The following is an 11,996-nucleotide window of genomic DNA, read 5'->3' as shown; positions in this document are numbered from 1 at the left end:
TTTTTTTTTTTTTTTTTTTTTTTTTTTGAGACAGGGTATCTCTGTGTAGTCCTAGCTAGCCTGGAACTTGCTCTGCAGATCAGGCTGGCCTTGAACTCAGAGATCCACCTGCCTCTGCCTCCAGAGTGCTGGGATGAAAGGTGTGCGCCACCACCTCCAGGCTGCAGGGATGTTTTTTACATAGGTGCACTTGCTCAATCCCCAACACTCTGGTCGCCCCATCAGCAACACAGACTAGAAAACCAGAACAGAATGGGGTTCTCCGACTCCCCTATTAAGGTGGGGAGAAGGGGTAGAAATCGAAGGTGAAGGCTTGAGGCGTTACTAGCAGGGGAAATGAGGCAGTGCCTGTCTGCGCTGCAGCCCCACTGCATAAGGGATTGGAGATGGGAAGGAACATGGGCATAGCCTATCTCTTCCTGAAGGCTGGTGGGGCCTGGAAGGGAAGGGGCTGCGACAAAAGCCAGAGGCCAGAGGCGGCGATCCAGGAAGCAGTGGTGGCTGTGGGCAGGCGGCCAGTTGTGGGCAGTGAGGCGCCCAGCCAGAGCCTGCCCCAGGGACAAAGAGACTCCCTGGCTCCGGGGAGAGAGTGCTACCCCCACACCAAGAAGGGGGCACTGACCCAGCCCAGCCAGGCACACAGGGCAGTGGTGCCAGGCAACTTGCCAATGGCTGTGGGAGGGGCAGTGGGTGCCAGGCAGGGTGCTTGGTCCCTGCCAACCAGGAGAGGTGGGACACGTTTCCCAGGTCAGCAGCTGACCAGCCAGCCAGCCAGCCAGCCATGGCCTGCTCTGCTGCTTCCCACCCCCTCCTGCCCCAGGCCAGGCCCAGCTCCCTCCTCCTAGGCTCTGGCCTGGAGCCCAGCTGGGCCCTGGGGGCCAGAGTTACTGTAAGCGGCCTGGCAGGCCCCGAGCCTGGACTTTGCCAGCTGGCTATAGCCACTGCCACCTCCCACTACCTGGCTTGGCCAGCTAGGGAAGGGTACTGAGACCCTCGCCCAGCCAACTTGTGACCCTCATGGCAGTGGGTAGAGGCAGAAAACACAAGCCCTGCCAACCCAGTACATGTGTCCAAGGTCAGAGTCCAGGCAGAAAGCCCCCACGGAGTCCCTCCCTGTCCTTCGGGGGGCAGGGGAGTTGCGGGGCGGGTGTGTGGGGGTGTTGCAGGGCTCCAGCTGTGCCGAGCTGCCCTGGGCTGTCTCTCGAAGCCCTTTCCCTCAGAGTACTGGAAGAGGGTGGGGTGGAGGTGGGTTTCAATCTCGGTGTGGAGCTGTCATTTCCCCCAACGCTGAGAGGTTTGTTTATCCACCTCAGCCTCTGCGTCCATCCCTCCTCAGAGCTATTTATAAGGCCCTCAATAGCATAGCACCAGGGACACAGGGACAAAGGGGGAACAACAACAGAAGGAAGGAACCAGACGGTTTCATCTTTTCTCTACCCACTCCCAACATCAAACAAGCTAAGAGCAGTGGGACCATCGTCAAGCCCCCCCCCCCCCGCACCCATACACACCATGTTCCCCCTAATCTAGAAAAGACCTTGTCACTCACTGTGCCTCCAGCGGAACAGACGTGTCCAGGAACCCCAATCCTGGGGCCTGCCCCCCTCCATACTCCCTCCCCCAAGCCTCCCCACCTAGACTTACTGGCTGGGGACGGTGTGCTGTATCCACTAACTGGAAGCTGGTGCTGGAGACTGCTGAGGGCGCCTGGAGGGGAGAGTCCACCCAACATAGGGGGGAAGAAGAAGGCGTAGGGGGGCACCGGGTACCCATTGAGGTGCCCGCCCCCAGGTGTTGGGCAGGAACTGCTATTGCTGGCCATGCCAAGCGGTCACAGTCAGAACGGCAGGCGAACAGTCTGGCAGGCAGCTGTGATACGCTTCACGAGGTCTCTCCTCCTCCGGGCATGGGGCCTGGGCCCAGAGGGGGTTTGGGTGGTCAGCCCACCCCCACCCCGTTCTGTCCCTGGAGTTGCAGTCCAAAGTGAGTGAGTTAATTTCAGCCTTCTGGAGCCCCCTCCCTAGCCAGGGGCCAGGTGGACTGGGGGATGTCCCAAGAGTCGGTCCTTTGGTTAAGCAGTTCTGTGAGCAGACACTTCTGTAGGAAGGTCCAGAGCTGGTCTTCAGGGTGTCAAAAAGGATGCCACTCCCAGAAGGGCCCCAGCTAGGCGGCTGGGGGGTGGCATGTCCTGCGGTGCTGCAGAAAGAGGAAAGGCAGGTAAGTGGGTACTGAGCAGGCGCATGGGATTCCCCACGGCGCTCCCCAACCTGGGCAGCCAGAGATTTTCCTGTGGCACCCAGCTGAGCAGACACCTGGCACCATTCCTGGCTGGCAGGGCCAGCCTAGGCCCAGGGCCCAGACACTGCTGGGGGTGGCAGGATAGCACAGCCAGGCTGGGATTATGGGGACAGGGCCCAGAGTATGGGAGGGCCTCTCACCCAGAATGCTTGGGAAAGGGTCCACACAGTGCCACCCCAAAGATCAGTGCAGCTGAGGCAAGCAGCTGGCTCTCCTTCCCCCAGTGTGGGTTACCTGAGGTCAAGATACAGAGAAGGCGCTGGCAGGGAGGGGGGAGAAGCCGCTTCCCTAAAGCACGGGCACTTCTCAGAAAAATGACTCCCTAAGTGGAGGGGGGGCTCTCACACCACTTCCCCCCTAAACCTAAGACCCAGCATCCCAGATCAGAACAACCCTCCCTTGAGGAGGAGGAGGTCCAAATCCATATCCACACAGGGGAACGGATCTCCAGGTCTCCTAGGCAACATTCCCAATACCGAACAGTACAGGTGGCCCCGGGAAGCCCTAAGTCAGGAAAACGACACCCAGGGGATGAGGGAGTAAGTGGACAGGACTTACAAGACCAGATGCTACCCTCCCCAGCGCGTACGCAGATCCATCCACACCCTATCTGAAGAGCTGAGGCCAGAGGGTAGACACAGATAACACCTTGGGGTAGAGACACAGCTGGGACCTACAGATTCCGATACATAGCCAGATAGGAAGAAACAGAGCTAAGGGCTCTTCAAGTCGGTCTGAGTGTAGATTATACACAAATCTATACCCATGTGTAGGGACATGTGCTGCAAATACACACTACACACACATGAATGTATCATATATACATATGATAGAAGAGACACAAAAATAATCACAGCCAAACAAAACCAGGTCTTACTTCCGTCTGTCCCCCTGTCAGGTACTGATCCAAGAATACTTTGAAATGTCTACACACTAGGATGGCTGGGACCAGCTAACAGGGCCCAGGGATTTGGCTCTGTTGGTAAATGTTTTGCTCTACATGCGTGAGGACCTGATTTTAGACACCCAGCAAAAAGCCAGGCACAGTGTCACACACCTGCAACCTCGGAGCTGGAGAAACAGAGCCAGAAGGCTGTCTAACGTCTGCTGGCCGGCCAGCCTCACTGAAGCAGTGAGCTCCAGGTTCACTCAGAGATACTATCTCAAAAACTGCAACAGAGTTATTAAGAAAAAGACATTCGGTCAGGCTTGGTGGCGCATGCCTTTAATCCCAGCACGCGGGAGGCAGAGGCAGGTGGATCTCTCTATGAGTTCCAGGACAGGCTCCAAAGCTACAGAGAAACCCTGTCTCAAAAAAAAAAAAAAAAAAAAAAAAAAAGGACAAAACAAAACCTTAAACATGGCACTTGCGTACATAGCAAGTCCATTCCTGGGTATCTACCCAAGAAACAAGACAATGGAAGCCTTGCGCAACAAGATTTGTGTGCACGCTCAGATCAGGATCACAGACCCCAAGTGAGCAGTGAAACCGACCCAGAGGTCTAAAATGGTGGACACCCAACGCGCTAGAGTATTTCTGTGCCAAAAAAAAGAGAACAAAGAACTGACACACAAGCATGGCCAAGCCCTGAGAGCAATACAATTGCCCAAGATGCTATGTTGTATGACTCGACTTCTAAGAATGTCCAGGAGGAGCAGATCTGTGTGCATACATTTGTGGTTACTAGGAACTAGGGTGTGAATGTCAGGGAAAGGAGAAGTAGCTGCTAGTGGGTATGGGAACTTTCGGGGGTGGTGAAAACGTTTTAACGTCGGTGGTGGCGGCGGCGATAGTGGCGGTAGCTGCCGTGACTCCATACGCAGGCGAGAGCTATGCAACTGTGCAGAGTTGCAACTCCTTGTCTTTCTGGCTTCTTTCTGAAAAGGTATCACTCACTAAATCACTCAGGCAGGCACTGAACTTGCAATCCGCCTGTCTGAACCTCCAGAGGACTGAGATTACAGGTATACACCACCCACGCGGGGCTTAAACTGTATACTTTTAATGGGTGCATCCTGTGGCAAGTGAGTTACTATCGCAGTAAACCTCTTTAAAAGAAAAAAAAAATAGAGATACAGAGACCTAAAATAAGAATTGTCAGCTGGGTGGTGGTGGCGCACACCTTTAATCTCAGCACTCAGAAGGCAGAGGAAGGCGGGTCTCTGTCAGTGAGTTCGAGGCAGGCCTGGTCAATGAAGCGAATCCTAAGACAGTCAGAGCTGTTACACAGAGAGAGCCTGTCTTGAAAAACCAAAACAAAAAAAGAAGAAGAAGAAGAATCATCCCTTTCCAACATTCCCCCTCCATCCCTACTCCCCACACTCAGGACATACCAGGTTCCAAGCTCCAGGCTCCAGGCCTAAACCTGGAGACTGGAGGATGCATATATAACCAGCATTTGCCTGGGGACCAGGATGAGAATGGGGAGTTCTTGCCAAGGCCACTGTGGAAGAGCACTGTGTCCTCTGTCGACTGTCCCAGCCTGTGTCTTCTGTTAACTGAGGAAGACAGAGAGAGAGGGGGCAGGTAGTGGCCACAGAAGCAACAGCTCCGCTGAAGTGAAATCCGCACTGTGTTAGTGATTCATCACACCAACCACTGGGTGGGCCTCACTCCTGAATGAGGTGCCTCCTTCCCTTCAAAGACCGATGACTGATGTCAGAGAAAAATGGGGGTTCCACCTACAGGGCCAGCGGCAGCTCCGTCCCCCATCTCCTATGGGATCCCATACAACAGGAGCACAGGCTGCAAGAGCCACGCTGAGGAGGACAAGTGTCTGCACTTGGACCCCCTACAGACACGCCACGCCACACACCTGCAGAAAGTCACCCATGCGAGCCTACAGAAAACATATGGGTGGGCGAGAGCAAGCCTGCTGCCCTGGCCTGTGCGGAGGCCGCATGGGAGCAGAGCAGCCTTGGAGTATCTCTCCACACCTGGCCCCAACCACACGAGTGCAGTCCAGGACTTACGTGCATGGGCTCCTGCACAGACTCCCAGAAGACACACAACTCTCGCCTTAAGTCTCTCAAGGTGCACAGTCTAGCTTAGGAGATGCCCCGAGGTCCTCCCTGTGGGCCAGCCCTCAGGAGGATTCATGTCTACACAGAGGCTTACCTACTGATAGGTGAGGCCTAGGAGACAGCTGACCAAAGAGAGGCCACCAGACCCACGACTGAAGCCAGAAGCTCACTTCAAACTAAAGGCATTCTGACCTTGCTTGTGGGAGTGGGTGACACCTGGCTCGGACTTTTGAGGCCCAGTCTTTTATATTCTAGAAGCCAGCTTTGCCCACACAGAAGACTAATGGTATCTACCTTAGAACGAATGCCTCAAGTCTCCCCTTGAAGAGGTTAAAACTGTGTCAGACTTCGAGCCACCAGCCTGCCCCAAACACACAACTCTGGGGAGAGTCTGGAAGGCCTCAGAACCTCTAGTATCCTAACCCAGCTGTGCCTACACACTTCAAGGCAACGATCTACAGCTCCCTGAGGGGAAGAGGGAGGGCTCTCCAGTGAGGGCGGGACAAAGGTCACAGAAATGGGCCAAGAGCCAGGCTGACCAGGGAACAGGGATAGGCAGGGGCAAAGATGATGAGGGGGTGGAGCAAGGTCCTTTGGGAGCCATGACCCTCACAGAGATGCCTGCGCCCTGGCCAGAGAATTTAAACCGGCACCAAAGAGGGAAAACAAGCAACCTACATATAACCCCCACCCTCTGCCAGCAACCTCCACTGTTCATAGGCGCCCTGCCTGAGAGAGAAAACCACAGACCTGTCCCTCCAGTCCAGCCCAGCAGAAAGAGAAGAGGCAAGGGTGCTGCCACCAGCCATGCACCCCTTCTTAAGGAGCTCTTTAATCCCAAATCCCTAAAAGGTATCACGATCAGTGGTCAACCACACACACACATGCACGTGCACGCACACACACCCACCATACACACAGGCACCATACACACACGCGTGCACACACACCATACACACACGCACGTGCACGCACACACCATACACGCACGCACACTCACGCACACACATGCACACGCGCACACATGCACACACACACACCACACACACACACACCATAATACACACAACACACACGCACACACACAAACACCATACACATACCACACACATACACACACCATACACACACACACACACCACACACACCACTCCAAAGTCACACCTTTTAGGGGGAAAAAAAGTGAGAGTTGCGGCAGCCATGAAGAGGGGGGAAAAAACCAACCCAGAGCCCAATCTCAGCTCTGCCACTCTGGGTGACCTTAGGCAAGTAGCTTAACCTCTCTGAGTATGTTTGCTTGCCTGTGAACTGTCTCCCTTGATGAACGAGGTCCTGGAAAGCACCTAGCACTGCCTGGCGCAGAGAAGGCTCTTAGGTCTCCCGCCTCCCCCATCTCTCACCATCACCTGGGGTCCCTGGGCTCTTTGCCTCCTCTCCCTGGCCTTGCCCCAACCAGGGCCAGCATCTGTGGACAGGGCTAGCAGGGAACACTAACCATTTTTTCTGGATCTGCTTCCTCCCAGACGGAGGGGAAGATTGTGGGGGAGAGGGATATCTGGGGTGTGGGCAGAGGCCTGACCACAACCCTTTCCCAAATTCCCTTCTTGCATTTCACAAACCGAAAAAGGGAAATCTTTGGATTTGGGGAGGGAAGAGAAATAGACCATTTCCTCCCGTGTCCTGGGGAGAGAGAACTTCGAGGCCCCCATACCCAGCGAGGCCACCTCCCAGGCCTCCCGTCTTCAGGCATCCTCTCCACCCTGTGCTCCTTCAAAACGAGGGGTCCCCAGGGACAGAAGTCAAGCAGTTCCCTCTGTTTTATCTGTATGCTTTGAGACAGGGCCTGCCGCCCAAGCTGCCCTCAAACTAGCTGATGACCTCGAGTGGCTGGCTCTCCAGCCTCCACTTCCAGAACCCTCTGGGGTAGACGGGCACCAACGCGTGACAGGTTTACGTGGTGCTAGGGACAGAACCCAGGGCTTCCTGCACGCCAGACAAGCACTTCACCAACCAAGTTACACCCTCAGCCCCAAGCAGTTCCCTCTGAAGGGGCTAAGGCTGGGGAGCTTAAAACAAGGGGAGATGGGGGTTTCCTAAACATTCTAGACAGTTAATGAATCATATGCAAATGAGACACAGAGCTCAAACTCCACTTGGGTGGGAGGGCCTCCAGCCCTGGCAAGACAGGGGAGCCCTACCCACCCCCAGACCCCCAACCCTGCCCAGAGTTAGTTGAGCTGGCCAGGCAGGGGCAGGGCAGGACAGGACCGATTTCAAACCAGAACAGTGGGCTCAGGCTATTTATAAGCTCTCCAGGAAAAATCCTTGTACACACAAAGCCACAACCTCTCCCCTCCCCCACGAGGCTTCATCTGCAGGCCGACAGGGCTGGGAAGCAGAAGAGAGCACTACCCTCTTTTCTCCAAGGGTCCTCCCACTAACAGCTCTGGTCCTCCTCACAGGCCCACTCAGCCTCGTTAAGGGAAAAGACTACCGAAGGCAGGGCCAGGCAGAAGGCATTTTCCCCCACCAGCCCTACACAGCTGTATCTGTACAGCCAGGCCTGGCGGGCCACCTGCCCCAGAGCGTGTCCTCTCTAGGGGGTCAGTGAGGTAAGAACACAGAATCTTGCTGCTGGATGCCAACCAACCTTGCCCATATTCAGACACGGTGCCTCGTCCCACGAGAATGGTTCTCATCCCTCTCCAATGTATACTCCATGAAATGTATACCTCCTCCCTAGCTCCCAGACGCCACGCATCAGCTGTGAACGACCAGCAAGCATGAGGATCAATCAGAGACCGTGAGGCCAGGACAAGTTGGGCCCCAAGAGAAAAGAGTGGGGGATCTTCCCGATACAGCAGAGACCATACGCCAGAGGGCCTGAGGGACACAGTCATTCAGGACTTCCCACGCCCAGGGCGGCTGAGGGGCCCATCCAGAACCAGGGCTGTAACTGGGTCTTCCATGGAAGCAGAGAGTAGGTGAAAGGGCAGGGGGCAGCCCAGGCCTACAGGAAGAGGGGGCCAACCCATGGGGAAGGAAGAAAACAGGAAGAGGAAGAAATGAGCCTGCTCTGGCCACAGACAGACCACAGGAGTACGTGGACAGTACAACAGTAACTCTACCTATGAGGGACCAAACGGGCACAAAGGGGACCCCCCAGCTTGGAAACCACCGATGTGCATACCCAGCCTGGCATGGGGCTTTCCCCACCCTCACCCTGGCAGCTGCCCCCTCTCCACCATGCAGGAAGCACAATTCACTCATAATTAGGGGAAGGTGTGTGTGTGTGTGTGTGTGTGTGTGTGTGTGTGTGTAGGGGGGGATGATCAGAGAAGCAAACCGAGCAGTCGCAAGTAGAGATGGGCTACATCAGTCCCCACTCCTGCCTCAGCTCAGCCCCAACCCCAGCCTGCTGCACTCTGAATCCTAGGGCACGCTGCCAATAGAACTAGATGCTACCCAGTCCCCTCCCGTCATCCCTCCCTGGGGACCCAAGCTGCAGGGAAGCCAGGAACACCCCCCACTACCTCAGGATATCCTTTTGGCTCTGACCCCAGACCAGGCCTGAGTCAGACTGGGCCCTGCCCCACAACCCCACACCCTAGGACCCCCCAGGAACTTCCTACGCCACAGGGAGCCCCTTAGTCCAGCAAGAACCCGGGGGAATCTCTTCTCTTCTCTTCTCCACGCCTAGCCAAGCAGAGAAGCCCCACATGAGGTGGGAAAATCTGGTCACTGAACTCTTGGGCCTTCCCTTCAAGCACAGAGCTTGCTGAAGCCGAGAGAAGCTGGTGTGGCCATGTGTGGGAGAGCTAGCTGGCTGCAGAGCCACTTCCAGTCTCCCCACCCATAAAACATCAGGGACCCGGTGGCCCAGAGTCCTGTATATTCCAGTGTGGATCCCAAGAAGCCACAAACTCTCCGGGGAGGAAGGAAGGAGAGGAGAGAGGAAGGTAGGGTCTATGAAGTGATGTCTGAAAAGGCAGAAGGACCCAGACTGAGGGGATGCGGCCACGAAATCAGTCTCACACAGTCACGGCCACAAAGTCAGTCTTCCCAACACAGTCTGAGTAGGTGGCTGTGACTCCTTCCCACAGACACAAGTCTGAGGGCCCTAAGGGACCTGAGTCGTCAGAGACCACACACACAGGCTCAGCTTGAAAGGGCCCCCTAGACAGGCCTCTCAAGCACCCCCCTCCCAATTGTGGGCCTTGAGGGGAGGGGCAGGTCCCTCCCCACAAAAACCAGGGGTAGTGCCTACGGCGGCTATCACCATGGCAACCAACAACAAACATCCCAGGAACCACAGTGGGACAGGAAGTGATGAGCACGTGACAGGAAGACTTTTTTTTTCCCCCTCACTGTTAGGGGGGTGCAGACAGGAGAGTTTGCAGCCCTTGGGGAATCAGCTGTCGTCCCCCAACATTCCCTTTCCTAGAGCTGGAGAGAAGAGGGGTCTGCTAGGAGGGTGGCCACTCCCCACCACTCTGTGCCCTGTCAGTTCATACAGGCTCACAGTGCCCTCCTCCACCTGCCACTCAAGGTTACCCTCCCTCATCCCCCCCCCCCTCCACTTCCTGCCGTGACTGGAGATCAGAGAACTCCATGCCACAGCTTCCCTTTCTCAAGTCTCGATTCCTGGGCTGAAGGTTTCGCTGTGGGGCAAGGGACAGGAGGGCTGGGGACCTGCAGTAGATAGAGCCCAAGGGACAGCTGCTCCAGGGGGAGAGGCCGGGAGGGGCTACCCAATAGGTGTGTACTCGTGAGCACACAGCGAGGAGGTCACCGTGACACACTGAGGCTGCCTGACCTTAGGAAGCTTTGAGGAAGAGGGAGCCAGGGCCAGAGGACCTAACCAGTACCCCACATACTCCACCTGGGTCCTATCCTGAGCCTCCGGGTTCACTCTGGTTTTTCCGGTGGCCTTCAAGCAGGCAAATTCCCAAAGACCCAGCCCTTATCACCTCTCCCCTGCCTTTTGTGCTGAGGAATCCCTGCTCCCTGTTCCAAGGTGCCCGCCCAGACGAGGGCACCTTGGCTGAGGTGAGGGGAATGGAACCTCCCTCCACTCCCCTCCCCTTCTCTGCAGATGTCCCAGGCTATATTTAGCTCAAGCCGGGCGGCCAGCCAGCCCCAGACTCCCCACCGGCCGAGAGCTGAGCTCCCAATTTTTTATGCAATTAAAACATTAAGAGAACCACCCCATCGGCCCCCCCCCCCATGTGCACAAGCGCGCGTGCACATACACGCACCCGCACATGCACACACACACTGCCCTGTCAAGGCAGGAGAGCTCTAAGAACTCGAAGGAGGACTGCCTACTCTACAGCATCCAATGATGGGGTAACAGGGTCCTCGGGCAGGATAGGAGCATCAAGGCTCAGATGAGGGTGACTGACACTTGCAGCAGTGCGGGGGGGATGGGCTTTGCTAGTTCCCACCAGAAAGGAAAGGCCTATCTAGAAGAGGCTGGGGGCTGGCTGGAGAAATTCCACCTGTCATTTTGCAGCCCCTCACTGGCCGGCTCCGGTTACAAGGCTGGAGTTGGCAACAGGTGCTGGCCAGGCTGGCAGCAGCTTAATCCCCCACCAGCTACTGGGACTGAGTGTGGAGCCTGGAGGTCCAGCAGGGGCCTTTGGGGGCAGGATGCTAAATGGAAGGAGGTATCTCAGGGCCAACGAGGGGCCTCTGCAGGAGGCAGCCCCCGTGTAATGGAGGGACCAGTGTGGCCAGGCAAACCCTACAGCAGCACCTATTTCATCTTCCCTATGATGCCAGGCCAGCGGGCGGACTAGAGTGTGGGAGGTCTGTCTGCCTGCCTGCCTCTTCCTCCTCCTTACCAAATTCCTGGAACAGGCAAGGGAGGTTCCAGTTGCAGTGAGGGGAGAGCAGGCAGGCGGTCCCGGCTTGGGGGGAAGGGTAAGTGGGGAGGGGAGGTGAGGACCAGAGAGGGAGGCAAGATCCAGACAAGATCCAGACGAAGCAAGAGACACCCACACCCAAACCAGACTAGGGACACACACACCAACGCTGACACGTTCTCACACTCTGGGCCAGGTCCCCGCACGCCGCCCACCCTGTAGGGACACCCAGACACCCTCAACTAATCCTGCCAATTCCCAGGACACCTCCTGGACACACAAGGAGATCCAGAGCTGCCCTGCCCCCACATCCCACAGAAACCGTGTGGGCTCCAGACAGCAGCAGGAGGGCGGAGGGGGAAACAGGAGGAAAGACAACAGGCGTCAGCTAGGATGCGGAGCCAAAGCCTTGCGAGCTGGGGGTATCACTGGCTACACTTCTTTCTCAAGACTCAGTAAGTCATGACAACCTTGGTCATCTCGCCAGAGGCTCTGCCAGCTTCCCACACTCCTAAAACCACCGCCACCAGACAGGGGTGTGGGGTGCTGGGAGTGGATGATTGTGTTTATTCGTCAAGGGGTTGGATTACCTTCCTCCATGTCCATCACCCTAAATCCTAGGCAGGGCTCCCCAGAAGACCCCATTGCGGGCTGGGCTCAACTCCTCTCTTCTCCAACTGAGAAAAGGTGCCCTGCTGAGGTATCCCAGGGGACAGGGATCTGGGTATTAAAGTTTATTTCATGTCACACAGTTCTGAGGACAATCCACCTACAACCTCAGAATCTGAACGAGAGTGACCTGGTGAG

The 11,996-nt window shown here is 56.2% G+C and overlaps 1 protein-coding gene across 5 annotated transcripts in view; it reads right to left on the bottom strand.

Moving 5' to 3' along the window:
• The window catches only part of Rara (retinoic acid receptor alpha), a 44,812-nt gene that overhangs the window by 21,292 nt on the left and 11,524 nt on the right, over nucleotides 1-11,996 (bottom strand). For 2 of the 5 annotated variants that reach the window (XM_050156621.1, XM_050156618.1), the window contains exon 2: nucleotides 1,645-2,196. The exons of 1 other annotated variant lie outside the window; for it this stretch is intronic. In XM_050156621.1, coding sequence (XP_050012578.1) covers nucleotides 1,645-1,822 — 178 coding nt within the window. In that variant the 5' untranslated portion in view covers nucleotides 1,823-2,196. Of the gene's footprint in view, nucleotides 1-1,644; nucleotides 2,197-4,632; nucleotides 4,798-5,616; nucleotides 5,769-11,996 lie in introns of those variants that run through there. 2 more of the 5 variants (XM_050156620.1, XM_050156619.1) reach the window with 2 other exon arrangements.

Source organism: Alexandromys fortis, unplaced genomic scaffold (genome assembly GCF_014885135.2).
Source record: "Alexandromys fortis isolate MF-2015 unplaced genomic scaffold, M_Fortis_MF-2015_v1.1 scaffold_31, whole genome shotgun sequence".
NCBI lineage: Eukaryota > Metazoa > Chordata > Mammalia > Rodentia > Cricetidae > Alexandromys > Alexandromys fortis.
This window is presented reverse-complemented; position numbering and strand designations above follow the sequence as displayed.